At 33.9% G+C, this 11,938-nt stretch overlaps 1 protein-coding gene across 1 annotated transcript in view; it reads left to right on the plus strand.

The window, feature by feature from the left end:
- DPH5 (diphthamide biosynthesis 5) overlaps positions 1-11,672 on the plus strand; it is a 40,016-nt gene extending 28,344 nt beyond the window's left edge. Inside the window, exons 5-8 of the mRNA XM_077120093.1 lie at positions 1,466-1,586; positions 6,339-6,378; positions 8,305-8,408; positions 10,506-11,672. Of these exons, the coding sequence (XP_076976208.1) occupies positions 1,466-1,586; positions 6,339-6,378; positions 8,305-8,408; positions 10,506-10,729 (489 nt within the window). The 3' untranslated portion in view covers positions 10,730-11,672. The remainder of the gene's footprint in view (positions 1-1,465; positions 1,587-6,338; positions 6,379-8,304; positions 8,409-10,505) is intronic.
- Positions 11,673-11,938: the final 266 nt, after the last annotated feature.

Consider the following 11,938-nt stretch of genomic DNA (forward strand, 5'->3'; position numbering starts at 1 on the left):
TGCTGCAAAGATCTGTTGCTTTACAGTTGCTAGGAAGCCACAAAGGGGTTGGCCTTTGTTTTAAAGACAAGGTAGATCCCATTTTTCTTAATTAAACTAGTGGACAGAAGCAACAAGTGTTAAGAAAAGCAAAACAATGGGTTGCCTTGGTGGCTAATGAAGAGATCAGTGGGGATGAGTAGGTAGCTGACTAGGGCTAGGAAGTAGTTTCAAAAAGAAGGGTTGGGGTAGTAGTGAGTTATATACAGAGAGAGAGAGAGAGGCTATTAGGCATTTTATACATATTACCTCATTTAATCCTTACAACAACTTTGAAAGATGTTTTGTTTTTTCCATTTTTTGAGGTTATAAGAAAATTCTATCCCCACAAGATCTGCCTTACTGCCAGGGCCTTGGGCCATTCCTGGTAGCTTGACAAAGGATGACTATATTTCAGGAATCCCACTTTGAAACTCAGTGTATTTTTCACAGAGAAACCTCATTATATTGGCAAAAAGTTTCATGACTGAATACTTTAGTTATATAGCTCTTTGTATACCACCCACAGATTTGACTGCCATCCAGTACTAGCATGACTTCTGTGAAAGAAGAATACCTTTTTTGCATGGGCAGCCACTGGGAATTGAACCCGGGTCTCTGGCATGGCAGGGAAGAACTCGGCCACTTAGCCACCATGGCCCACCCGAGGGAATACGTTTTAAGGTAGCTTTCAAATCGACTTTGGAAGTAAAGCCCATTGCTGGGTCAATGGGAGACTGTGGCCCTCTGAGGAACATGATGAACCTTCCTTTGAGAGAACTCAAAGTCATCATTACAAGTATCGGTTATAGTTTTTAGAATCACGATATGTAAAAACAGAAAAGTTGAGCTTCATAAGGTGGCACCTGGGGAAAAGGAGATTTGGGAAAAGGCCGTTATCATTCAACTCTAACGAGGTAACATATAGAATACTAAGGGTTACAGGGTTTGAGATATGACTGGAATTAATATAGAATGTGGGAATTTTGAGACAGCTTGCTAGAAAGGGGCACTCTCAGACCTTTGAGTTTCATGTTTTAATTAGTAGCTAGATGTATGACCTTAGGCAAGTCAGTCTTTCTGATTCTCATCTATAAAATGAGAATTATATTAACCTTGTGAAACAGGCTCTGAGTACTCAGAAGTCATTTTTGTTTGTTTTTGTTTTCACTCCCAGGTTTTTGTATTTCAGTAGCTTTACTGGCTTCCTGGCTAAACCATGAATTGGTTGCATACGTCCCTATGAATTCTGAAGTAATAGAAGCTTACTGACTGAAAGGGGCATCAGAAAGCCACCTGCTGTGGACCAAAGAGAACTTTTATACCTTTATCATGACAGATTTGATCCCCAACACACTTCTAATTTGGTTATAAAGGGATTAATCCTCCCCTTATCTCTATGAAGTAATGGTTATTGACATTAATTAATGTTTTTATTTTTTTCTAGTTGTATAATTTTGGAGAGACAGTTTCTATTGTTTTTTGGACAGACACTTGGAGACCAGAAAGCTTCTTTGATAAAGTGAAGAAGAACAGACAAAACGGCATGCACACATTATGCCTACTAGGTAAGAGATTTGGAGTTTCCTTAAAGTCACACTGTGGTATTGTCATATTCTTATTTTAATGGAGGTAAGAAAGGACAAATCAAGCCATTCTGGGCATGATGCATTCTTTCCAGTACTCTCAAGGGATGCATGTTCAAATACCACATGGCCGTGCCTTCATACATACTACAGCTCATGAGGATCCCCTTATGTTCTCATAAATTCTTTCCAGCATTCTGTATCTTACCCATTTTCCCTCGACCCTATTCTTGTCAATGTACTGCAACTCAACACACTTTATTGAGCATTTATTCTGAACCAGACATATCTGGTGTGTTCCTATGAATGTTTTTTGAATATTGTAGTATCGATGCTATCAAAATCACAGAATGATAGATCAGAAGGAGAGTCTAGAGGTCATCTTTTTCAAGCCTGTTTACGGATGAAGAAATTAAGACCCAGAGATACTGAATCGTTTTCCCAAGGAGCCTAACTAATAGGTGGCAAAACTGGTAGAATCTAAGTAGCCATTAATCACAGTTCTTTTCACTGTACCATGCTGCCCAAATTCTCTTTCCTACCTACAAAGGAAATAGCGGACATCACAGTTTTTCTGTATATACCAAGATGATGATACTGAAAGAACTTCAAAAGGGAAAACATTTCGTTTTCCAGTAGAAACGTTGAAATTGTACAGACGCACCTTTGCTTGTCAGTTTTTATTCTAGCAACATATATTGTACTGGTATGAAAACTTTAACCTGTGGCTGAAAAACAGACCAGAGCTAATTGACATCTTTGATAACATTGAAAAGATACTTACAACTGAAATCAGAAGAGCAACCCCAGTGCTATTACTTATGAGCTGGAGAATATTGTGAGCATTCCTTAACCTTTGCCTTCATGTTTATGAAATAGAAATAAGCTTTCTAGCTTCCTCAGGTTATTCACCGCAGTGCTTCTTAAAGTATTTGTGGTGAAGATCCATGTTGTGTTTTTGTTGGTGTGTTTTAAAATATCCAATCCTTTGTGTCAACATCAAATTATTATAAATGTTTCTAAACACTCTCACTCTTTGTAGTTATTTCATCATTTACCAATAACAAAAGCTTACATACTAAAATTGGTACTCAGATCACATTTTGAATAGCACTGTTTTAGTGATAGTGGGTGTGAAGAATGTCTAGCAGATAGCAAAGGTTCTACACAGAGTGAGCTCATGATTGGTAAGTTAGATATTCAGAAGATCAGAATGATTTCCATTTGCCAAAAACTTTTGCATTATTTTTTCAATATAGCCAGGTCTCTATTATTCAGTAATATATAATAGATGCCTTATCTGAGCCCCAGTTAATGTCTCTCTCTCTTAATAGAAGAGATTATAATTCTGTTTTACTAAGGTTGGTATTTCTTAGGGGGCAGAAATTAGTAATTAATATCTAGTGCAGGGGTTTGCAAACCAGGGCTCATGAATCAAATGAAAAAATGCTGCCTGTTTTTGTAAATAAGTTTTATTGAAACACAGCCATGCTTATCCATTTATATATATTGTCTGTGACTGCTTTCATGCTGCAATGGCAGCAATGAGTAATTGTGACCAAGACCTTATGGCACACAGAAACTAACATATTTTCTGTCTGTCTTTTTACAGAAAAAGTTTGCTGACTTCTGATTTAGAGTGAAATTTTATCTAATCAAATGTGGTACATCCGAAGTCCCTCCAGTAACTCTCTTTCCTTTACCTTGTATTATTTTTTCATACTCCTACCGCCCATCTTAATGATTTTATCACTATCTTTGTTTTCTACCCTGCTTCATAAGAACATTTGTTCTCTCCTAGTGTCTTGTATACAAGGGGCACAGTGTGACAGCCCAATAAATAATGATAGAAATTAGTTGAAGTTTCTTTTAGTTTTCTCAGACTTGGTCTTACTATCCATTGGCACAGAAAATCTTTGACTCTTGCTAATTTTTTCAATTCCAGCTAGAAAACATTTCTTTTATTCCATTCACAGTGATAATTACCTAATTCTAGATCTTATTGCCTCAGGCCATGACGAATTTTGTACTGTTTTTTGCTTATGCCTATATCCCACCATTAGCTGCTGTGATGTTTTCTTACTTCAGTTTGTTGTCAATGAAATTTAGTATTTATTTATTTATTTTTTATTTATCTGATTATAGTTTTGTCCTTGGATTTTACATGTGCAAAGAGACCAGTTCTTACTTTTTTGTAGTCCCTAGAAACACGCACACTCTAAGGTACTTGTTAATTGGCATCGAATGTGCCGTCAGATATATCCTATTTGTATTCCCAAATTTAGAATCAGTTAAGACTTGCTGTGGGTAGAAGATCAGAGTACAATGATAGGGGGAGCATCTGCTGTTAAAAGGACTTTTGTTAAAGGAAGATGTTAAAAGAACCATAAACCTGAGGGATGAAAAAAGGAGATTCCTTGGAGCTCAGATATCCGTGTGTCTGTGTGTCTGTGTTCATATTATTTACAACAGGACTGTGAGGTTTTAAAGCAAAATATGGAGAGAAAAATGTAACATGCAGTCTACCTGATAATCTCCCCATAATTCTGAAAAATGGGGTAAGGAGATGAATGGACCTAGCTGTCTTTATGTTTTAAGAAACAGAGAAAGGGCATGTAGAAAATCATTTTCCAGGTATTTCTTGAGTGCTTGTCTTGTGTTTAACGTGGAATTAAGCCTGTTTAGAATAGTATTAGACATGGATCCTGCCTTCAGGTTTTTGAAATCTAGTTTGTAACTAATATTTATGCACATGAAAGTTTAAAAAACAATTAAGTTGTTTTTAATTGTATGGTGAGGCAGGAAGGACAAACCAAAACTCCAAGAGCTGCATCTTTTCCTGGCTTTCCTTGGAAAAGATAAACAAGGCTAAACACTCTGTCTTCCTTTCTCCATTAACAAAAGCAGGAACAGGGTGTGAAGTATAGGATCTCATCATTCTAAATCCTCAACCATTGGTCTCATCATTTTATCATCTGGAATTCTCATCATTTAAATTAGCATGTATTTATTGAATGCCTGCTTTGGACCCATCCCTCTAGGGATTATTCAGGGTAGTAAGCCTTGGTTGAAAACCACCGAGAATTTAAAATTTATTTAGAGAGACAAGACTAATGTATGTGATGTAACAGTAGCATTCATTGGATAGATTTTCAAGGAACAGCATTTAAGGGGGAGTCAACAAGGCTAGAAGTGGATAGACAAGATGAGTTGTTAGGTTGAATGTTGGAGAGCCACATAAACACATTTATTCAGTAGATATTTATGGATATTTAATAGGTACCTTGTATTTTGTTAGGTCCTGGGGTTACTAAGATAAATACAAACTTCAGCAGCTCACATTCTAGCCAGTAGAAGTAGAGGGGCAAATAATTAGGGATTGTGTGAAGACAAGGAGTAAGTATTAAGACTGGTCTGGTTGAAGATATGAAACTAACTCACTAATGCAGTCTTATGTCTGTAAAAATCTCCCCGACATTATTTTTAATACCAGATTCTGTAGAGCATATCACTAAAAAAGTAAAAACAAAAAAACACACCTTACAAATTTAAATTAAAAACCTTACTATCACAAGTAACAGTTCAGGATTAATAAATGTGTTTTTCAGCAGAAATATCATTTAAAGGAAATCTAAAAGTTGACTTATGCCATTTTCTGCAGTCTACATTTTCAGTAACAGATATTCAAAGTTTTTCCCACATGTGCCAGACAAGTAGGAACATTAAATAATTAATGATATTTTGAACCTAAAAAATACTTATCATCACTGGTCCCAAGAACATTGAGAAATAGAGTGAACAGAATGCTTTTCTTTCCATGCTAACTCTTAGTATCCTTTATAAAAAAAAACTTTCATAATCACTTCTATCTTCAGGAGCCTATCAAAAAGATCACACAGTTGCACTATATTTATTTTTGCAAAAACAAACTTTGGCCAAACCATTTTGTTTTCAACATGTAAAACAGGAAGCAGCTGTTGCTTTTGCTGTTGTGTACTGAGTTCCTGTGAGTGTCCAGTGGTTCTGCTTTTTTTTTTTTTTTTTACCTTTACCAAATAGTTCTCTGGCCATCAGTGATTAGAAATACTAATCAAGTAAGTATTTGTAATGCTTGGACTCTGCCAGGTTTCATTAGAGCAGGGATTGTGTCTGTTCTGGTCCCCTCTTGTGTATTGAGTACCTGGCATGGTATCTGACATGCAGTTGATGTCTTGGTAAATACTTGTTAAAGTGTTTATTCCCAACTATGATGTGTCTTACCACTCTTAAGGGTGCAAATATCTCCTCAAAATGTGGTAAGAAATTTTTCTATTTATTTTATATCCATTGAAGCTTATATTCACGTACCTGAACAATAGAGAGGAATAGGAACATGGCGTGAGTTTTCAGTTGGGCCTATGTAATTACCAGCTAGAAGAAATGAAAACAATAATTTTGATTTGCTGTTTGCTAGGGTATATGCCAGTATTTATCTAATTCATTCCTCTGACTTCTTTTCCAAGAAGAAATTAGATCCTTTCAGGATGGTCTTAGGACAAAGCTAGTGAACTTGGTACAACTACAAGCTTTCATTCTTCTCTGTATTTCCTTAAAAAAGTACCTTAGATGAGCAATTTGGAGACTTGGGAAGAATGTTTCCCCAAAATTAAGGTGGCCTTTAACTTAAGTTTATATGTTGGATTTTGGAACAGTACATAATCAAATCTGAGAAAAAATATTTTTCACTTTGTACAGACATCAAGGTAAAGGAGCAGTCATTGGAAAATCTAATGAAGTAAGTTCTTACTCTGAAAATGCTTATATATATATTTTAATTTGTAGAATTCTATTAAATTCTAATTAAACAACATAAATTTTAAGGATTGCTGAAATCAGCTTTCATTAACAGTTAAAAATTAAACAATTATTCTGTGAAATGATAAGCAGTACAAGAGAATGTAAATAGCAATAGATAGAGATGTGGTTGGTACCTTCTAGGCTCTCAGTAAGTATGAAATTAATTAGTTAATTGGGAGCCAAAAAACTTGAGTTTGAGTCTCAAGTCTGCCACTAGTTGTGTGCTCTTGGGCAAGTCAAGTCATTTCCATCTCTGAGTCTTGTTGTTCTCATACATACATTAAGAAAAATAGTCCTGTTTAGAGTGGTACAGTGTCCGATGAAGTAGTCACTACCCAGATGTGACTGTTGAGTATTTGAAATATGGCTAATATGACTGAGGCACTGAATTTTTAATTTTACTTATTTAATAATGATATTAAATTTAGTCATTGACAAAATTTTAAGTATGTTTAGGACAGCTTTAATATGTGAATCTACTTTTTTTCCCTCTTTATTATTTCTTTTATTTTTTTTAACGTTTGTAATTGTGAAATATAACATGTATTTTAAAAAACCGTAAATTTCAAAGTACAGTTTATAAAGTAGTTATAGAACAGATTCCAAAGTTTGGTATGGGTTACAGTTCCACAATTTCAGGTTTTCCTTCTAGCTTCTCTAAGACGCTGGAGACAAAAAGAAATATCAATATACTAATTCAGCAGTCATATTCATTTGTTATCTCCTGTCTTCTCTGTTAAAACTTCTCGTTTGATCCTTCTCCCAGTTTTTAGGGGTATTTGGACTATGCCCATTCAAACTTTTTCATGTTGAAAAGGGGTGTCAGCAATATAGGGGGATGGAATTAGTTGATGTTTTTTGGAGAGGCTGGCTCTTCAGGGTTTTAGGGCTTATTAGGAACCATTTGGAGGTTATACGTTTCTGAAAAGTAAGTTTAGTGCATGAAACTTTTATAGAATCTACTTTTAAAATGATAAATTTTATGAAATCTAAATATAAATCAAATAATTTTAATGATAATTTAACATCTGAATTAGTATGTGCTGTAAGTATAAAATGTACTCCAGATTTCTAGGACTTCATAAGAAAATACGTAAAAATGTCAATTTTTATATGAGTAAATATAGAAATATAATATTTGGATACATTGGATTAAATAAAATATTATTAAAATTAATTTCACCTTTTAAAAAATTTTTGTTAATGTGGCTAACTAGAAAATTTAAAATTATGTATGATGCTCATATTTCTGTTGGTTCCTGCTGACATTGGATTATTTTGAAAGTTAGTAAAATAATGTATGTGAACTGTTTTGTAAGCTGACATAGCTATATTTTTGTTACTGTTTTGGGGTACACCTGGTAAGCTTTTGCAGCACACAGAAATAAATGTATCTCACCATTCAAGATTTTTACATTTTACACATTTAGTTTATTTTTCTTAGAGGAAGAATTGAAAACAGGAATATGTGGTTTAAACATGATAATAAGAATGACCCCTATGTAACCTGATGACAGTAGATAATACACCCCATTGCTGCTTACTTTTAAATTATTTTTGCCTAAGACATTACTTTCAATAAAAATAACTTTGATTTTGACGTCTATGTTTAAATTGTTAAATTTTTCTTCCTGCCAACATTTCAGTGAGATCAGATGGCAGTTGAAGTAGAACAGTAAAAAAAGCTTAAGATTCACTTAATCACTGCACTCATGGTTTAGTATACATTTAAAGTAGAGATTACATGAAAGGTTCAAACAAAATGAGACTGTGGTGCTTAAGTATACCTAGGGGAGTAATTGCATTAATAACTTATATGTAATTTCATGGCTAAGAAAAATGGCATCTAAGTTATGCATTATAGGGGAAGGAAGATCTATGAACCTCCTCGGTATATGAGTGTGAACCAAGCAGCCCAGCAGCTTCTGGAGATTGTTCAGAATCAAAGATTACAAGGAGAAGAACCAGGTACTCAAGATCCTATAAGCACTGATTACCAGGGGCTGGGGTCAGATTAGGGAATAGGGAATTAAGGCTTAGTTCAGGGTTTCTGCTGGGGTTGATTCAAAAGTTTTGGTAATGGATGGTGGTGATGGTAGCATAGTGTTTTAAATGAAATTAACTCACTGAATTATATATTTGAATATGGTTAAAAAGGAAAATTTTAGGTTATTAGAATAAAAATTTCTTAAAAAGGGATTCTTGATTGACTGTTGTTTATTTTATTTTCATTAGTAGACCTCCTTACAGTCATGATTACAGATAGTCTGCAGGGATGTTCTATATCCAAAGTTTGTACAACGTTCTGTGCATACATACTTATTCTCATTATAAATTATTCATACACAGTACCATACAACCCAAACAGTGAATCCTATGTAAACTTTAGACTATAATTAATAGTGCAATTATACTATTTTATCAGTTGTAAAAAAGGTACCACAGTAATGCAAGGTATTAGTATTAGGGGGTTGTGTGGAACTCTGTAGTTTTTGCATGACTTTTCTTCATTTTTATAATAAATTGACTTCTCAAATACAAAAAGTTATTTAAAAAATAATGGGAGTAGTAAAGTAAAAATAAATAAAATAAAGACCCTTTAAGTGGTCACGTATTATCCCTCTATTGCTGCATTTAGATATGTGTGTGATATAACCTCTGACATTCTCTGGCATATACCAGCACCAAAGCCACCAAAGCAAGAGTCAGTGTTTTTGCATTGTACTTTTTCTTTTCACTTTTTTCCAGCTTTATTTTATTTCGATTATAATATGGAGTTCTTTCTGGTAAAATTAACACCATACCAGAAAGCGAGGATTTTTTACAAAACATCTATAAATCAGATTTGATGTAAATCATATGTTAAAGTGTAAATATTTTGGTAAAATTCAGAACTTCCATTTTAGTCATAATTGATGGTGAGATCTGACCTGCAAGAATACATTTATTCTACTTATGCCCATTCTCAACACTGATAACAGGAATAATTTCTTCAGGGTAAAGACATGAGAATTTATCCTTATATTACTAATATTTAGAGAGAATGTGTATAAGTGTCAGTCAATTTTTATCAAGAGATAATGAAATGAAACTGTTATATTCTGTTATAAGGTGCTGTGACTGCCTTTGAGCACCTTTCCCCTGATAAATAAGGAGATAAGCATTTAGGAAATATAGTAAGACATTCTTGAGTGACCATTGCTTAGTTTATTCTCATTAGTAATCCTCCTTATAAGTTATGATTACAGTTAGTCTGCAGGGGTATTCTGTATCCACAGCTTGTAAAGAGTTCCATGCATGCCTGCTTGTGCTCAATAAAAATTGTTTGTCCATTTTGATCATTGTTCAATTTGGACTTTTCCAACAAAACCATTAAAGGGTCAGCCTTTCAGCTATAGCACCAGAATGAGGAATAGTAAAGATCATTAAAGTTGGATGTTTTGAACCTAAAAGCATAGATAATACCATATTATTTGTTAAGAGCTTTATAGTTTACTATTACTTTAATATCCAGTATTGGCCCTCATACCACCGTTTAAGAGACAAGAGTATTCCACTTAAAAAAGAAAATGAGAAAATTAAAGTTTATCACATAGCTAGTTAGGTGGCCAAGCAGAAACTCAGATCTATATATTTATTTTATAATCCCATGTTTTTTCTAGAATATCTTGGTTAGTATGAATATATCTTAAGCGATTTATTAAAAGCATACTATGTAATTTACTTCGTTCACTCATAATCTAAAGACAAATGCTATGCAATTGTAAAGGGGATAGATAAAGCTAATTGTTTATCAAATTCTAAAAACTGAAACTAGTGTGAGCCTCTGGGAGTCTGATAGGGTAAATTTGGGTAGTCCTACTTTATATGCCAGGTAGTTAAAAAAATTAAGAAAACCCTTAGATAAATCAGTGGATAATTGGTTCATAATGAATGTCTAAGCAGATTTGAGATATTTGGGGTATCCCTAAATGAACTCTTGGTACTAATATTTGTTTGAATGTTGGACATGATAACTCATTTACTTGAATTGAATGAACCTTTTTTTTTTCTTTAATTAAACAGCAATCACCGAGGAGACCCTCTGTGTTGGCCTAGCCAGGGTTGGCGCTGAGGACCAGAAAATTGCAGCAGGCACTTTACTGCAAATGAGTACTGTGGATTTGGGAAAACCATTACATTCCTTGATTATCACAGGAGGTAGCATGCATCCTCTGGAGATAGAGATGCTAAGTCTGTTTTTAATATCAAAAGATAGTGCAGAATCCCAAATTACTGATGGACCCTGAACATAGACAGTTTTCTATTATGTATTCATTTCAGTCATAAACACACACATGCACACACATATTTTTATAACTAAACAAGTCTTTTAGTTTACGTAATAAGTATAAAACAAGTACCCAGGAAGAAAGAAGTTGACTCAACAAAGCTTTGTTTCCTGTGGCAATGAGTTTTCCTCTTATGATATCATCAGTTGTTGCTGCTATTTTGACACCTTTTCAGAGTGTACACATGTGGTGCAGACCAAGCTTGGCTGTCCATGGACAGAGTTACTTTAAAAGCAGTTTTCCTCTCTAAAGTCAGTGTATACAGAGAGTATGCTTATAGTTACAGAGTGTAATGTTGAGAGTTAACTGGTATGTGAATCACTGATTTAACCAAGAGTTTCAGTTTTAAGAGGTAAGAAATGTCAGGAGTGGCAAGGAAAACAAATAAAAGGTTGGTAACAGTTACATATTGTTTTTTTCTTTCTTAAAAACTCAGCTGTCCTGACTACAAGATGAGTTCTGATAGGTTTTGGTATTAGTGCATATAAATAGAAGTGGGAAGAATAACTTTCCACCCAAAAGTCCTACTTACTTAAAGCGTAACTGAGCACATGCCACAAAATGACACCCTTCTGAATTGGCTTGTCTTGTTTAGCTGATATACTAATTATGTGCCTCATAGTCTTCTGTATTTTGGCAGTTATATAATTGTTGAATTGTGAATGTTCAGGCAGCCATGTACAGTTGCTGTTTGGTTTTGAATATATATATATATTTTATATTCTAGCCTTCAGATGGAAAACTTGCTGACTATCAAATAAAATTTAAAAATTGAAAGTTTGAAGACAGCTGTAGATTATTCAAGATTCTATATGCTATGTCAGCTAATATGCTATTAATATACAACTAATTATATTCTTGTTTTAAATAGTGCTCCATGTATTATATTTCGTGACCATAGAGGTTTTTTTGTTTGTTTTGTTTTATTAATTTTTAATCATTTAAAAATATATAACAACAAACTCAAGCATTCTTAACAAATGATCATTCCATTCTACATATATAATCAGTGATTCACAGTATCATCACATAGTTGCATATTCATCATCATGATAATTTCTTAGAACATTTGCAATCAATTCAGAAAAAGAAATAGACAACAGAAAAAAATTCATATATACAATACCCTTTAACCCTCCCTTTCATTGATCACTAGCATTTCAATCT

Source organism: Tamandua tetradactyla, chromosome 11 (genome assembly GCF_023851605.1).
Source record: "Tamandua tetradactyla isolate mTamTet1 chromosome 11, mTamTet1.pri, whole genome shotgun sequence".
In the NCBI taxonomy this organism is placed as follows: Eukaryota; Metazoa; Chordata; class Mammalia; order Pilosa; family Myrmecophagidae; genus Tamandua; species Tamandua tetradactyla.